Source organism: Mesoplodon mirus, assembly GCF_964341445.2.
Source record: "Mesoplodon mirus genome assembly, chromosome: 3".
Lineage (NCBI taxonomy): Eukaryota > Metazoa > Chordata > Mammalia > Artiodactyla > Ziphiidae > Mesoplodon > Mesoplodon mirus.
Genome location: NC_138978.1, coordinates 89,626,841 through 89,644,038, shown reverse-complemented (window position 1 = coordinate 89,644,038; position 17,198 = coordinate 89,626,841). Strand labels below are relative to the sequence as shown.

The window sequence follows — 17,198 nt, the reverse complement described above, 5'->3', positions numbered from 1 at the left end:
TGCATTTTCTAGTTGCTATAATGTATTGCTTCTAAGCAAAGTGCTTCAAGATAGAAGGAAATGGTTAATATTTGTATTAATAATAGCTGACATACTATATTGAGGATGTACTTACTGTATGCCAGATGCTGTTAAGCTCTTTACATGGATTACCCATTAATCTTCACAGCAAATTATTATTATATCAACTCCCATTTTGCAGATAAGAAATCTGGGACATAGAGTGATTTGTCCAAGGTTGCATATGTATGAAGTGGTAGAGTTGTTCAGAGTTGCAGAACAGTGAAGTAGGATGAAAACTTAGAAGGAAAAAGACTTCCAAGTTTGACTAAAACAGTTGGAGGTTACTGTTGACAGTGTTGTTCAGTGGTATTGAGTGAGAATAACTAACATTTATTGAGCATTTTCTGTGTAACAAGCTCTGTTCTAAGTTCATTAAATCTTCACAGTGTTTCTCAAAATACATATTATTATCCCCATTTTATAAATGAAAAAACTGAAGAACAGAACAGTTAAGTTACTTAACCTCGTTAAGAGGCAGATTTAGGATTTAACCTAGGCAGACTGGCTTTGGAACCCATCCTTTTAACCAGGGGTGCACAAACTACTACCAGTGGGCCAAATCTGGCCTGCTTCCTGTTTCTGTAAATAAAGTTTTATCGGAAACAACTACTCTTATTTGTTTATGTTTGGCTACTTTATACAGGGTTGAATAGTTGCAACAGATTGTATGGCCTGAAAAGTCTAAAATATTCACTATCTAGCTCTTTACAGAAAAAGTTTTCCAACTCCTGCTAACCATTAAACTGGATGAAAAGCCAAATCCTGGTGAATTGTCATTATCTATTTATAAAGTTTTAGCAGTAAAGAAATGCTGAATTAGTTAGGATGGTAGCTTTAAGAAGAAATATGGTAAATTTAATTTTTTTCCTGTAGAAAAGATTTGGGTATGTTGTTAGTAGCATAAGAAAAAATGTCAGTTGGTAGGAGATAGTGAAGTTATGAGGGAGGAGTAATGGTGGTAAGGGTTTTGGAGAATGCGGGAGAGAATGGGAAGATTTATTATTGGAAAGGAGCCAAAGACTTTTCTTTGAAACACTGGACAGGAGCAAAAAAACAATGAAAGGATATTAGAAGTATAGAGCTGTTAGAGCTGTTTTGAAGTAGAGGCAAGGCCCGTAATAGGAATTTTCATTAGATGGCTGTAACCTCATTTGAGTAGGGATGAAGATAACGATTGAAGATGGTTCAAATAATTGTCTTTTTACTACTTACAATTATTTCACTACTTACAGTTATATCCCAGTCATATTTAGTGCTTTGAAAAATATATTTATAGGAAAAGAAGAATAATTATAGAATTTTGCAAAGTGTTATAAAGTATTCTTTTCTTTAAAGTCTAACGGGTTAAAGTTGGGAAATAGTGAGTAGGCTTTACATTTTTGCTGGTATTACATTATAAATTACATTTAAAGTCTACTTTCAAGTGCAGTTTTAAAAACAGCATTATTGAAGTATAATTGACTTCAGATAAGCTGCACATATTTAAATTAAGGGTACAATTTGATCAATTTTGATATGCATACTCTTGTGAAACCATCACAATCCAGGTAATGCATGTCCCTTTGTCATCCCTCCCTTCTGTGCCTCTCTGCCACCACCTTCATCAATATTTATATATTGTGTTTTCATTTTCGTTGTATTCAAAATACTTTCTAATTTCCCTTTTTCTTCTTTGATCCATGGTTTATTTAGAAGTGTGTTAGTTTCCTAATATTTGAGGATTTTTCCAGATATTTTTATAATTTAATTCCATCTAGTCTCAGAACATATTTTGCCTGACTTGAATCCTTTTAAACCCATTGAGACTTGTTTTATGGCTCATAATATGGTCCATCTTGGTAAATATTCAGTGTGTGTTTGAAAAGAACATGTATTTTGCTGTCATTGTGTAGAGTGTTCTTTAAATGTCGGTCTCGTCAAGGTGGCTGATCGTATTGTTGAAGGCTTTCACATCCTTTAGTGATTTTCTGTCTACATGTTCTGTCAATTATTGAGAGAGGGTTTTTGAAATCTCTGGCTGTAGTTGTGAATTTGTCATTTCAGTTCTATTAGTTTTTGCTTCATGCATTTTGAAGTTGTTTATTAGGTGCATAAGTGTATAAAATTATGTCCTCTTGATGAATTGAATCCATCATTATAAAATGACCTTCTTTATCTCTGGTAGTTTCCTTTGCTTAGGAATCTTTGTGTGTTATTAGGCAGTAAGCTTGGGGCAGTTGTAGAGCCTCACCATGTTTGTTTCTTGTCTGTTAGGATTTTTGTTCTGTGTTGCCTGATAGCTAATGTCATGAAAACTGCTGTTTTGTATATTTTGTACAGATTTCTTTTAGTTGCTTCAGATATATAAGCCTGTTTTTCCATCTTGACCAGAGCAGAAATCAAAAAATATTTTAAAAATTATTTATGGCGGTTCTTAAGTTTTTCTTCTTGTTTGTATCAGGGATATTTAGAAGGATCTCATGAAAGGTGTGGACCTTAGCCCCTCATATCTACAAAGGCGTGTAAAATCTTGGTTGTAATTTCATGAGGCTTCCAGGCTTAAGGTTTAATTGATCCCTGCTTAGGAATCCTGGCTTTCCAGGAAACATTTTCAACCCTAGTTGCACCTTAGAATCACCTGGGAGAGCTTTTGAACAAATATATGTGCTTCACCAGACCTGTGAAATCTGAATCTTTGGTGGTGGGACTCAGACTTTGTTTCTAAAGCTGCATAAGTAATTCTGATGTGCAGGCAAGCTTAAGAACAACTATGTTTTAAAACAAAGGATAGCTTCCTCTCCACTTGGTTTCTCTCCTTCCAGTTATTGGCCAGGATCCTAGGGAGGGTGGGATACAGGGAGCCAGTTGCTCCTTAAACTCAATCTGAGTAGAATGAGTTACTTTAAAAAAATTACCTATTCAACCCTCAGATTTTGTCTCTGTAGATTGTATCTGGGCTTTTAACAAAGGTGCATACAGATGAACTTATGATAAGAAACCTTTTTCAGTTATGTTTCATAATTTTAACAAAATGCAAAATGTTAGACTGTCCCTGTGATAAACAAAAGACAGCTATGTATCAATTAAAATGGACCTCAGAGCCCAAGACCCTATAAGAAATAACGGTATAAATAAATAGGAATTAAAAAATTTTTAAGCTTTGTGTGTTTTTAATTGGTATGCTTTGTATATAGGTTTTACGTTATGTCAAATGTATATGTGACTTCAAATATTGGTAATTTGTAGTGGAAAATGTACTTCATATTGACTTAAGTGAGCCACAGTGCATTTAGCTGTTTTTAAAAAATGCCATGAAGCAATAAGCAAGAGAAAAAAACACAGAGCACTCTTAATGAGAGAAGGCTGGTGTAACATGGACTGTGTGACTCAAGATCAATTGATTTCACATTGAGTCACTTTTTAGATGTGTCAAATTATGTAATGTGTGGAGCAGTCAGGTTGGAATGCTGGCTACTTTTATGCGAGGTGATTCTTTTGTATGATTTCTTTAATGAAGAACTTGAACATCATATTTATTTTGTGTATTAGGCTTTTCAGCTTCTGAATCTTCTAATGCTTCTAGTAGTAATGATGGATTTTTAAGGGATTAAATGACTTTGTATAAAACTAGTTTAAAGTATTTTCTCCTCATTTATTGTAACCAACTTTTCCCTAAAGCTGTGAACTTCACAGAAGTAAATGAAGAAAACAAAAATGATCTCTTCAGAGAAGTGTTTTCTTCCATTGAAACTTTGGCCTTTACCTTTGGAAATATGTAAGTATAGGACTGTCATTTAAAGAAATTAGGGCCTAGATGTCTCAATGAGAGTATGTCACAATAATTCAGTACATACATGCAAAGTAAAGTATTAACTAGCATGAAATATTATCACAACTTCAGAAAAGCTACATTCTGTGTTGCTTTACTGCTGTATTTGGAGGTGTTTATAGCTGTTTAGAAGCAACATCCATTTGCAAGTGACTATGTGGTTTATGTGGATAGATTCCTAGCAGTTTATTTCTAAGGTTCTTACTTCAAAAAAATTTAACCTAGATGACATGTTGAATGTAAAGCTTGTGACAGAGCAATGTCATGACTTGTTTATTTCCATTTCTTTTTTTTTTTTAATTCCCCTGGATAGCCTAACAAACTTCCTCATGGGAGATGTAGGCAATGATTCATTATTGCGACTGCCTGTTTCCCGGGAAAGTAAGGTAGGCCAAGTTTGTATGAAAGCAAAGATTTTAATATTTTTAACTTAATATTTTAATAATATCCTAATCTTAATCTCAGCATTAATCTTTGATAGGTGTTTAGTTTAGCAAAAAAAACCAGCTCAGTTCATTTTAAATATGATAAATTATGGTCAGTTTCTGGACCAAAAATTTAATTGTACTTTTGAAGTGGAACCATCATTTTTAAAAAACATAGCTGGTAATTTTATAGTGTCTTATGTAATGAACCTATATGTCTATGGTCCAAAATTTTAGTAAGTAATTCATAGCTGTTTTTCCTTCCTGACATTGTCACAGATTTTAAGACTGGTAGAAAAATGATGCAAGAAGTAAAGAGGGTGTTAATCTTTTCACACATCCTACAGTTTGTTTGTTACCATGAAACACTTATTAACAGAACTGAAGGTCTGAATTCTCCCTGAGAGCATCCTTATAAGTATGTTAGAGAATTGGGGTTCTGATTCCTAACTGGAAGAAAAATTGCTATGAAATAAAAGAGCATTAGGAATGTATGTAGAATATTGCTTTATAGATTTATACTAATTGTAGTAGTAATATTTTCATTTGACTAAAATTTTTTCACCAAATGCAAGGTATTTAAACAAACTGCATTAGGGACATATGTTGATCATTTCCTGTTAAGGATTTCCAAAAAGGATTGGAATCCAAAAGGATTGCAACAAATATTTGGAAATGTGCCAAGTACCTGTTATTATATCAAAATAATATAGAAACTACAGATCTTTCTTAAATAATACAAAATATGAATGACTATTTAAGGCATTTGTTATATGTACTACAGTACTTAGAAAACAATTGTGACTACTTCTGAAGTCATCCATTTGGTGACTGAAGGACTAAAGGAGGATAGTGTAGAAACCATATCAGAATGATGAAGAATTTTAAGATCTTTAAATATTTTGCTGTTATTTATGATTTTTCCTCAATTTCATATTTTCAAGCTTGCTGCTAATTTAGAAGGTGTAATAAAACATTATATCAGTGTTAAAGGGGCCTAAACAATTTAAATTTTAGGTGTAAATCATATCTCCTATTTGTGTACTTCTGTTGTGCACATGTATACTAATTCTTAATAGGATAATACTTTTTCCTTTTTGCAGTTTTTAATTTACCCTAGAAATTGAAATCTAAAAATCCATGATGATATACTACTAATAAAATTACTTCATTCAATGAAGAGTTTTGAAAAATATCTTTTAAAATAATAGTTGCCGGGCTTCCCTGGTGGTGCAGTGGTTGAGAGTCCGCCTGCCGATGCAGGGGACACGGGTTCGTGCCCCGCTCCGGGAAGATCCCACATGCCGCGGAGCGGCTGGGCCCGTGAGCCATGGCCGCTGAGCCTGAGCGTCCGGAGCCTGTGCTCCGCAACGGGAGAGGCCACAACAGTGAGAGGCCCGCGTATTGCAAATAAAAAAAATAAAAATAAAATAATAGTTGCCATTTATTTAATAGTGCTTAATAGATAACCATGCACTGTGCTAAACCTACATCATCTTAATCCTTAAAATAGTCTTATGGAGTAATGTTCTTATCCTCATTTTATAGAAGGGCAAACCAAAGTTAAATGAGTATAAATACATAGCTCAGTGTTATACAGCTACTAAGTGATAGAGCTTGACTTCAAACCCAGGTTTTACTTGATTCCTGTTGCATTGAATTCCTTCATACTCCGTATTGCCCAACTAAATATAAACTCTCACAGTTTCGGTAGATAACCTTTTCCTGCACTGTCCAATAAGGTAGCCACTTGTCACATGTAATTCATTAAATTAAAATTTTAATTCTCATTTAAATTAGCCACTTTTCAAATGCTCATATAGCTACATGTAGCTATTAGCTACCTTACTGGACAGTGCAGATGTAGAACATTTCCATTATCATAGAAAGTTCTGCACTAAGCTGTCCAGTGGACCTTCAGAGACAGCTTATCATATAATGAAACGGTAAAAGATGGCTGAAAGAGAGAGGTCTTTGTCTTCTATTTAAATAGCAGTCTATTTAGATTGCTTCTATAACTTGCTGACTAATATTTTTGAGATCTGCAGAATTTAAAGTTTTGAATGGATTCATTAATGTTAACTAATGCTGTTAGTAAACAATGAGGTTATTCATTCTTGGACCTTGAGAACTGCTGTTGTAAAAAGCTATATAATTCTTATTAATTGTTCTGGCATTTAAACAGACTTCTCAGGCCCTTTGAGTTCTAAATGCTTGAAATTCTTTAGTAGGAATTATGTCAGAGTAACAAATTAGAGTGAAAAAATTTTGAAGCCAAGTTCTGTTATCTTCTGCTCTAATCTTAAATTTGTTTTCTTCCATGTTTTAAGTCTTTTGAAAATGTTTCTGTGGAATCAGTGGACTCATCCAGTGAAAAAGGTAATGCTTGAGGTACTTAAAACTTTAGTCAAATTTTTACAGTTACTTTTGATAAATGTTTTGGATTACTTAATCTCTCCTTGCTTAGTAACCTAACGTATCCATTTCAGACGTAAAATGAATGATGTGTGAAGTTTTACATATAAAACTTAAGGAAAAAAACCTGCTAGAGTAGATAGATAATGTGATGATAGACTGATCAAGAATTATATAGGGCTTGTAACTTGATGAATAATAGAAATACACATTTATTAAAAAATATAATTTAATTTTCAGTTTAAACTGTGACCCTTTAATTATGAATTTGTCACATATATTTAAACCAGTTTTCATTGAAGAACATCTTAGGATATGAATGCTTCTTTGTTTAGAGTTATGAACTCATATTTAATGTATACTTACCTTGATATTTTTATTTTCAGGAAGTTTTTCTCCTATAGAATTAGACAGCATGCTGTTAAAGAACACTAACTCTATAGAATTGGCTTTGTCATATGCTAAAACATGGTTAAAATATACCAAGAACATAGTTTCATGGGTTGAAAAGAAGCTGAGCTTGGGTGAGTTGCCCTTTAGGGCATCTGATTAACTTTGGAACGTAAGAACTGAATTGTTTGTGATTAATGTTCTACAGACTATAAATAATATGATTCCAAATTAGTAGCTCTTTCATTGTAGTGCATTAAATCATTGCCCATTTTCTCTTAGAATAGGAAAGACTCTTCTTACAGTAAATATACTTATTGAACATTGATGTGGACCAACCACTAGATCTGGGGGCACCAAGACAGATAGTATACTGTCTTTGTCTTTAAAGAAGTCATACTCTAGTGGGTGAAAAGAAATGCAATCAGATAATATGGTTAAAGGAGACAAAAACAACAGTAGCTGTCGGATCAGAAGGCAATGGAAACATATAAGGAAAATCTTAATAGCTAATATTTTCCCAGTGTTTTACAGTTGACAAAATGCTTTCAACATCCATTATCTCATTTAATCCTTATCAAAACCCTGAGAAGTAGGCAAGACAAGATTATTATCCCCATTTTACAGTGGAGGCAAATGAGATGGGATTTGCCTAAGGTCAGCAGATTTGCCTAAGATCATATAGTAGTAACTGGAAGGGTATAGAATTTACCCAAAGCCTATGCTCTTTCCACTACATTATTTGCTTTTAATAGGGAATGCCCATCAGATTCACCTGAATATCCTTAGAAACAGATAATACACAGGACTAGGTCCCATTCCCCCAGAGAAGTGAGATCTAATCAAGTGCATTTTGAAAGTTTCCCAGTTGATTTTGATGAGTACTACCAAGTAAGAATCATAACTTCATATCATGATGCAGACTAGTATTTGTGATCACTTTTTAATTGGGGGATTACAAATAATTTTAGAGTATGGAGGGGGAAAAATAAGTTGAATTTACCTTCTGATGCCTTCTTTGACCTTTTCAGAATTGGAGTCCACTAGAAATATTGTCAAGTTGGCAGAGGCAACTAGAACTAACATTGGACTACAGGTAAGTGATCAGTGAACTACTAGGGTCCTATGCCGAGAGATTACTCAGATGAGCGCCTTACAAAATCAGATTAAATTTTGTACTTAACAGGAAAGAACTTACGTGCTACATAACCTTTTTACTGACAAAATAAAATCTTTTTAAACTTATAAGGATACCCATTATGAAGAAACTAGGAAATCCACAGTTTTATATGAATGTTGATTATCTTGTTAGCTACTAATTTTGCTAACGAGGTTTAGAATAACTTCATTAATTTTCTTCAGTATTTTTCTCATATGGTCATATTTATGAATAGTCATTTTTCTGAAAAAAATCTAAGCTTAAAAATTCTCCTTTTGAAGAAGTTTAGTGGGGGTGGGGAGGATCTAGAACTCTAGTACATTTCTATTGGAAAATTTACTTTTCAATTTTAAATTCTAGGAGTTTATGCCACTGCAGTCTTTATTTACCAATGCTCTTCTTAATGATATAGAGAGCAGTCACCTTTTACAACAAACAATTGCAGCTCTCCAAGCCAACAAATTTGTGCAGGTAAAAATTTATAAGTACAATATACTTAAAAAAAAAAAACAGCAGTATACCTTTAGAAAACAGCTTTTTTCTCTCTTTCTTTTTTTAAAAATACCCTTGCCAGCCTCTACTTGGGAGGAAAAATGAAATGGAAAAACAAAGGAAAGAAATAAAAGAACTTTGGAAACAGGAACAAAATAAAATGGTTAGTATTATAGTAGAGTTTCATCTATTTGTGAACATCTAAAAATCATCTGCAGTCTATAAGCATCTACCCTGGGAAGATGCATATCTTACTCTGTAGTTTATCTAAAATGCAGTCTTAACCATCTTGCTGAATATGCTAAAGAAACTTGTACATTAGGATTTTTCTTATTCTGTATTTAATACTCTTTTTTTTTCTGTGTAGCTTGAAACAGAGACTGCTCTTAAAAAGGCAAAATTGTTGTGCATGCAACGTCAAGATGAATATGAAAAAGCAAAATCTTCCATGTTTCGTGCAGAAGAGGAGCATCTGTGCTCAAGTGGTGGATTAGTAAAAAATCTCAACAGGCAGCTAGAAAAAAAGCGAAGACTGGAAGAAGAGGCTCTTCAAAAAGTAATCATCTTTTTTGTTATTTGTTATTATTGAATTAGCACTAATCTGCTAAGGCTTTGGTTCTCAAACTTTAACCTGCATTAGGACCACCTGGAAGGCTTGTTAAAACAGCCTGCTGGGCCCCATCCCCAGAGTTTCTGATTCAGCAGGTCTAGGGTTGGCCCCAGACAACCTGCATTTCTAAGTGCCCATGTGCTGCTGCTTCCGGGGATCCACACTTTGAGAACCACTATGCTAAGAGATTTTTGCTTATCTTTTGAATTTTGGGGTTTGTTTGTGAAAGATATATCTTAGAGCAGTAGTTTAATATTTTTTACTTGATTGTTCAGAAAGTTCACCATTTAGGCAACTGTGTGTATATGTGTACTTATTCTAATACCTGGTACCAAGACTAGGCCGAAGCTTTGTATTATTTATGAAATATAATTGATAAATTGTGTAAGAAGATTATATAGAAAATGGTAAATATAAATAGAAAAAGCTATTAAGTAGAAGTGGATGTTGATTTTATAGACAAACAGTGTACTAATTGTAAATCATACTTGACTATTCATAAAAGACAAGTGTCCTTGAATTGCTTACCAAAACAGAATATTTCTCTTTAGAAATATTCTACTTAAAATATAGAATATTTCAGAACTTTCATGCATAAGCCTTTTCAATTATTTAAATCGAGCCTTACTAGAGTAAGCATTTGTTTTAAAATATAGATTCAGTGAATCAGTGTCACTTTTTTCTCTGATACTCCTGAAGGTAGAAGAAGCAAATGAACTCTACAAAGTTTGTGTGACAAATGTTGAAGAAAGACGAAATGATCTAGAAAATACCAAAAGAGAAATTTTAACACAACTCCGGAAACTTGTTTTCCAGTGTGATCTTACCCTTAAAGCTGTAAGTAATTTCTTCAGTATTTTAAAGAGGAAAAAATAGTCTATATATCTGAAGAAGGGAGAGGAATGCTTGATGAGTCATGATTCTTATGGGATTTAGTTTCTGAGATTAATGGAAAGTTTAGATTTTAAAAGTCGACTCTCAGTTTTTAATACTGGTATGTGGTTTGAGTTTCATTTTTTTTTATCTGGTTCTCCACTCCAGGGATTGATGATTTGTTCTGTTAAAACTGAAGTTTGAGAGTTTGAAATTGCCTCTATGTCACTGTCTTTCTTGGCTTGGTTGACAAAATGGATTTAATACCTGGAACTTCTATAAGCAGTATGAGATCCTTCTTCAAAATTTGAGTAAACTAAATATTGAAATTGAACCCAATGGTTTATTTGAAGACAAAGCATCCTGTTCTCAAGTGTTTTCATTTGCCTCTTTACCATGGTTTTTATTTTTAAAATGTATGTGCAAAATACAGTCAGCCCGCTGTATCCACGAGTTCTACATCAGTGGATTTAACCAACCATGGATTGAGAATATTCAGGGGGAACAATTTTCCAGAAACTTCCAAACAGCAAAACTTGAATTTGTCCTGCGCTGGTAACTATTTACGTAGCATTTACATTGTATTTACAGCTATTTACATAGCATTTACATTGCATTAGGTATTATAAATAACCTAGAGATGACTTAAAGTATACAGGAGGTTGTGCGTAATATATATGCAAATGCTATGCTATTTTATAAAAGGGACTTGCACATCTGTGGATTTTGGTATTCATGGGTGGTCCTGGAAACAATTCCCCTCAGATACTGAGGAATGACTGTACCTTTTTTCGGTGTACATTTCACGAGCTTTAACACGTATATAAATTTGTGTAACCACTACTGTCACAGTCAGGATTCAGAACAATTCCATCACTCCAAAAAAATTTCCTCATGCTGACCCTTTGTAGTCAAACTCTCCACCCATCCCTTATCAATTCCTGGCAAGTATTGATCTGTTCTCCATCTCTGTAGTTTGGTCTTTTCCACAATGTCATATAAATGCAATCATAGTATGTATCTTTTGGAGATTGGCTTCTTTACTCAGCATAATGCTTTTGAGATTCATCAATGTTATATATGTATCAATAGTTGATTTCTTTTTATTGCTGAGTTATAGTCCACTATATGAATGTACCACAGTGTTTATCCATTCACCTGTTGGACAATTGCATTGTTTCCAGTTTGGGGTGATTAGGAATAGAGCTACTATAAATACTTATTTACATTTTTTTGTGTGACTATAAGTTTTCACATTTCTGGGGTGAATACCTAGGAGTGAGATTAATGGGTGGTATGGTAAATGTCTGTTTAACTTTATAAGAAATTGCCAGACTGTTTTCCAGTGTAGCCATAACATTTTTCATTCTAACCAGCAATGTATGAGAGTTCCAGTTGTTCTGCATCCTTGACAACACTTGTCAGTTGTTGTTTTTATATTATTGCTGTTCTTAGGTAGTGATTTTAATTTGTGTATTTTAGAATGACTTATGATATTGAGCATCTTTTAAGTGGCTTGTTTGCCATCTGTGTTTTGCCTATTCTTTTGGATTGAGTTGTTTGTTTTCTTATTGTTGACCTGGCATATATTGTCTTCCAGTCTAAAGCATATCTTTATTCTTTCAGCAGTGTCCTTCAGGGAGCAGAAAGTTTTAAGAAATTAAGTCTAACTTAATTTCTTCCTTTATGGGTCATGCTTTTGGTATTATATCTAAGAGTGCTTCATCTAACCCAAGATCACAAAGACTTCTATGTTTTCTACTAAAACTTTTATAGTTTGACATTGAGAAATGATCCATTTTAAGTTAATTTTTTTATAAGGTGTGAAGTACAGGTTGAAATTCATTTTTTGCATATGGATGTTGTATTAAAATTATACCCACTGGACTTTAATTTATAGAGGTGACTGAATGTTGACGTGGAGAGGTCAATGTCATTGAAAAATGAATTACTTAGATTTCCTGAGAGAAGGGAACACACTATGCCACACAGGGCCATAAAGGTACCAGGTTTGGTGAAGCAGAAGCAGGAGTGAGGGGAGAGTTGAGTATAAAGCCTTTATTGGGGTTTCTGGGGAAAGGCAAGGTAGGACAGGATAAGCAATAAAGGATTGGCTAGTTTGTGTAATTTCAGTGGGCTTTGGGGAATAGGGATGGCCTGCAATTGCTTGGTACCTGGCCCTGGGATGATTTAGGGCAAGGGGAAATATTGGCTTGGTGTGTGAGAGTTAGATAGAGATGGTTGGAGTTGCATATGAAAGACATGCATGTTCCCCAGCTAAGAATTGGCTAGCATTGGGAGGAGCAGTCTCTCCCCAGCAGCAAGCTTTTTAAGATATTAAAACATCGTAAGGGCTTCCCTGGTGGCGCAGTGGTTGAGAGTCCGCCTGCCAATGCAGGGGACACGGGTTCGTGCCCCAGTCCGGGAAGATCCCACATGCCGCGGAGCGACTGAGCCCGTGAGCCATGGCCGCTGAGCCTGCGCATCCGGAGCCTGTGCTCCGCAATGGGAGAGGCCACAACAGTGAGAGGCCTGCATATCGCAAAACCAAAAACAAAAACAAAAAAACAACAACAACAAAAATCATAAAATACAGAAAATTAAAAAAAAAACACGATTAATACAGATGTCCACTTGTTCCAATACTGTTTGTTGAAGACACTGTGCCATCACCATTGAATTGCCTTTGCATCTTTGTCAAAAATCAATTGACCATGTTTTTGTAGGTCAATTTCTAGTTTCTCTATTTTGTTCCATGGATATATATATATATGTGTGTGTGTGTGTCTATCGTTTTGTCAAAACACTACTAGGTTGATTACTGGTGTTGTCTAGCAAGTCTTAAAATCAGGTACTGTGAGTCTTCCAACTTTATTCTTTTCAGAATCGTTTTGAGTGTTTCAGATCCTTTGACTTTCATAAAAATGTTAGAATCAGCTTGTCTGTATCTACAAAAAAATCTTGCTAACATTTTGATTGGAATTGTGTTAAATCTTAATCAGATTAGGGAGAATTGACTATATACATAGCATCTTAACTATGAGTTTCCAATCCATGAACACAGTTTGTGTCTCCATTTATTTAGGTAAATGATAGTTTTAATCAGCATGTTGTAGTTTTTAACATGTAAGTCTTTCCCATGTTATGTTAGATTTAAGCTTATGTATGTAAGTGTTTATTTGGGGGTCTGTTGTGAATATGATTGATATAAATAAATACATGATTTATGTGTACATGTGTATATGTATCTATGCATACATACATACACACACTTATTTAATTTCAAATTCACTTATTCATTGTTAGTGTTGAGAAATACAAATGATTTTTGTATGTTGATTTTGTATCTTGCAACCTTGCTATAAACTCACTTATTAGTTCTAGGAACGTTTTTTTGCAGAATCATTGGGGTTTTCTACATAAAAAATCACGTTGTCTGCAAAGAGGGACAGTTTTCTTTCTTTCTTTCAAACTATTCCTTTTTTTCTTTTTTCTTATTGCCCTGGCTGGGACTTACAGTTCATTGTTGAATAGGAGTGTGAGAAAAGACATCTTTGCCTTATTCTTGATCTTAGGAAGAAAACAGTCTCTCACCATTAAACATGATGATAGCTGTAAGTTTTTTTTAAAGATACCTTTTATCATGTTAAAGAATTTCCCCTTTTTCTAGTTTGCTGAGAATTTTATCATGAAGATCTTGGATCTTATCAAATGAGGGTTTTTTTTGCATCATTTGAGTGATGTGATAATACAATTTTTCTTCTTCAGTCTCTTAATATGATGGATTACATTTGATATTTGAGTGTTCATCTAGCCTTGCATTCTTGGGATAAGCTGTTCTTGGTTATGATGCATTGTTCCTTTTCTGTATTGCTGGATTCAATTTGCGAATATTTTGTTGAGTATTTTTTTTCTTCTCTGTTAATGAAAGATACTTGTATTATGTTTTTGTTTAGTTTAGGTTTTTTCTTATACTGCCTTTGTCTGGTTTTGGAGTCGGTAATTTTGGCCTCATAAAGTAAGTTGGGAAATGCTCCTTCCTATTCTGTTTTCTGGAAAAGATTGTGTAGAATTGGTGTTATTTCTTTAAATGTTTGGTGGCATTCCCTGGTGAAAGCATCTCGGCTTGGAGTTTTCATTTTTGGAAGATCTTTCACTATGTATTCAATTTCTTTTGCTATAAGCCTATTTGAGTTAGTTATTTCTTTTTAGGTGAATTTTGGTATTTTGTGGAATTAGGTCCCTCCCTTTCATCTAAGTTGTTGTATTTATGTGCATAGAGTTGTTCATAACTCTTATCCTTTCAGTGTCTCAGTGGGCTGTAGTGATATCCTTTCTTTCATTCCTGATTTTGGTAATTTGTCCCTTCTCCCTCACTTCCTCTCTCTCTGATTAGTCTGGCTACAGGTTTATAAATTTCATTGATCTTTTCTGAGAAACAGCTTTAGATTTCATTGGTTTTTCTCTAGTTGTCTTTTTAAATTTTTATTTCTGCTTTTTATTGTTTCTGCTTGCTTTGTGTTTATTTTGCTATTCTTTTTAGTTTCTTAAAGGTAGAAGCTTAGGTTTCATCAAGACCTCTGTCTTTTTAATACAAATATTTAATGATTTAAATTTTCCTCTAAGCACTACTTATCTACATCCCACAAAGTTTGAATTTGTACTTCCATTTTTATACAGTTCAAAATATTTTCTAATTTCCCTTGAAACTTCATATTTTACCTGTGGATATTGTAGAAGCTTGTTATTTAATTTCTAATTATTTGAGGATTTTCTGGATATCTTCCTGATATTGATTTCTAGTTTAATTCTGTTATGGTGAAAGAAATAATTTCTATGATTTTAATTCTCTTAAATTTGTTATGGTTTGCTTTATGACCCAGGATATGGTCTATCTTGGTGCCTGTTCTATGTGTGTGCACTTGAAAGAATGTGTGTTCTACTGTTGTTGGCTGGAGTATTCTGTAAATGTCAATTAGTTCCTTTTGGTTTATGGTATTATTTATTTCTTCTATATCCTTGATGATTTACTTTTTATTTATGTCAATTATCGAGAAAGGAGTTTCAAAGTTTTCAATATACTGTACATTTTAAATTCTATCAGTTTTTGCTTTATATATTTTGAATCTCTCAGTTGCTTACATATTAATGATTGTTATATATTCTTGGTGAATTGATCCTTTTATCTTTATGAAATGTCTCTTTTTATCCTGGTAATTTTCCTTGCCTTTTAGTCTACATTATTTAATATTGATAGAAGTAGTTAAGTTTTCTTTTTATTATTTTTAGTATGGTACATCTTTTCCATTTGTTTACTTTTAATCACTATATTTTAAATGAAGTTCTTATATAGCATATTTTTCAATGTTGACTTTTTAAAAATCTATTTTGATGATCTCTATCTTTTAAGTGAAATGTTTAGACCATTTATATTTAATGTAAATATATGTTCAGATTTAGGCCTACTATTTTTTATTTGTTTTCTATTTGTACCTTGTTTCCCTTCATCTATTTCCCTTTTGCTGCCTTATTTTGTATAAATTGAAAATTTTTTAGAATTACATTTTAATTCATCTATTTATCTATTAAAGATTTACTCTGTTTTATTTATATATTAGAATTATATTTTAATTTATCTAAAAGGATTATCTAAATTTTAATTTATCTCTTGTATACATTTTAATTTATCTATTGGGTCTTTGATTATATCTGTTTGTATAGTGTTTTTTGTTTAAATGGTTGCACTAGATATATATAGATATATATAGATATATATGAACTTTTCAGTCTACTTAGAACTAATATTTTACCCAGTTCAAGTGAAATGTAAAAACTATACCACCATATAAGTTCCTTTACTCATTTTGGGTTGTGCTTGATATATGTATATTACATCTATGTACATTGAAAACCTCACCAGACAATCTTATAATTTTTGTTTTCAAAAGTCTCATATTTTAGAGAAGAGGAGAAAAATAGTCTTTACATTTACCCAGATATTTACCATTTCTGTTATTATTCTTTCACTCCAAAGTTCCATCTTCTCTGTGGTATTATTTCTCTTTTGTCTAAAGAACTTCCTTTCCCATTTCTTTTATAGTTGGTCTTCTGGTGATGAATGCTCTTGGTTGTTTTTCATCTGAGAATGTCTTTACTTCTTCATTCCAGAAGGATATTTTCACCGGTTATAGAATTTGGTTATTTTCTTTCAACACTTTAAAAATGTTATTCCACTGCCTTCTGGCATCCATAGTTTCCAATGAGAAATCTACAGTCATTTGAATCAGTGTTCCCCTATGTGGCATGCATTGTTTTTTGTTGTTTGGTTTGGTTTGGTTTGGTTTTTTTGGCTGCTTGCAAAATTTTTTCTTTATCTTTGGGTTTCAACAGTTTGATTACAATGTATTTGGGTGTGGATTTTGTTGAGTTTCTCCTATTTGGGATTCCCTTAACTTCTCGAATCTGCACGTTTGACTTTTGCAATATTTGGGAAGTTTTTGGCTATTTTTTTTTCAAATATTTTTTTGTAACATGTTCCCCTCTTCCTCTAAGACTCTAAAGACTCAAATGTCAGACCTTTTGTTATTATCCCACAGGAATGTGGGACCTTTTTTTCCCCCAATCTTTTTTTCCTCTTGTTCTACTGATCTAGCTTCAAGTTCACTGACTCTTTCCTTTGTTATCTCCATTTTTATACAGTCAATCCAGTAAATTTTTTGTTTTGGATATTATATTTTTCAGTAGTAAAATTTCCTTATTTCTTTTTTATATCTTCCAATTCTCTGCTGAGACTTCAGTCTTTCCACGTTTTAATATTGTTGGCCCTTATTTCTTGAAACCATTATAATATCTGCTTTAAAGTCTTTATCTGATAATTCAAATAGCTGAGTCATCTCAGGGTTGGTATCTGTTTATTATCTTTTCTCTTGTGAGTCACTGAGATTTTCCTGGTTCTTTGTGTGG

At 33.2% G+C, this 17,198-nt stretch overlaps 1 protein-coding gene across 2 annotated transcripts in view; it reads left to right on the top strand.

The window, feature by feature from the left end:
• ARHGAP29 (Rho GTPase activating protein 29) overlaps positions 1-17,198 on the top strand; it is a 77,973-nt gene that overhangs the window by 37,063 nt on the left and 23,712 nt on the right. For both annotated transcript variants that reach the window (XM_082614297.1, XM_082614296.1), the window contains exons 4-12: positions 3,721-3,817; positions 4,185-4,257; positions 6,627-6,675; positions 7,098-7,235; positions 8,133-8,197; positions 8,621-8,731; positions 8,835-8,915; positions 9,120-9,308; positions 10,062-10,199. In XM_082614297.1, coding sequence (XP_082470423.1) covers positions 3,721-3,817; positions 4,185-4,257; positions 6,627-6,675; positions 7,098-7,235; positions 8,133-8,197; positions 8,621-8,731; positions 8,835-8,915; positions 9,120-9,308; positions 10,062-10,199 — 941 coding nt within the window. The remainder of the gene's footprint in view (positions 1-3,720; positions 3,818-4,184; positions 4,258-6,626; positions 6,676-7,097; positions 7,236-8,132; positions 8,198-8,620; positions 8,732-8,834; positions 8,916-9,119; positions 9,309-10,061; positions 10,200-17,198) is intronic.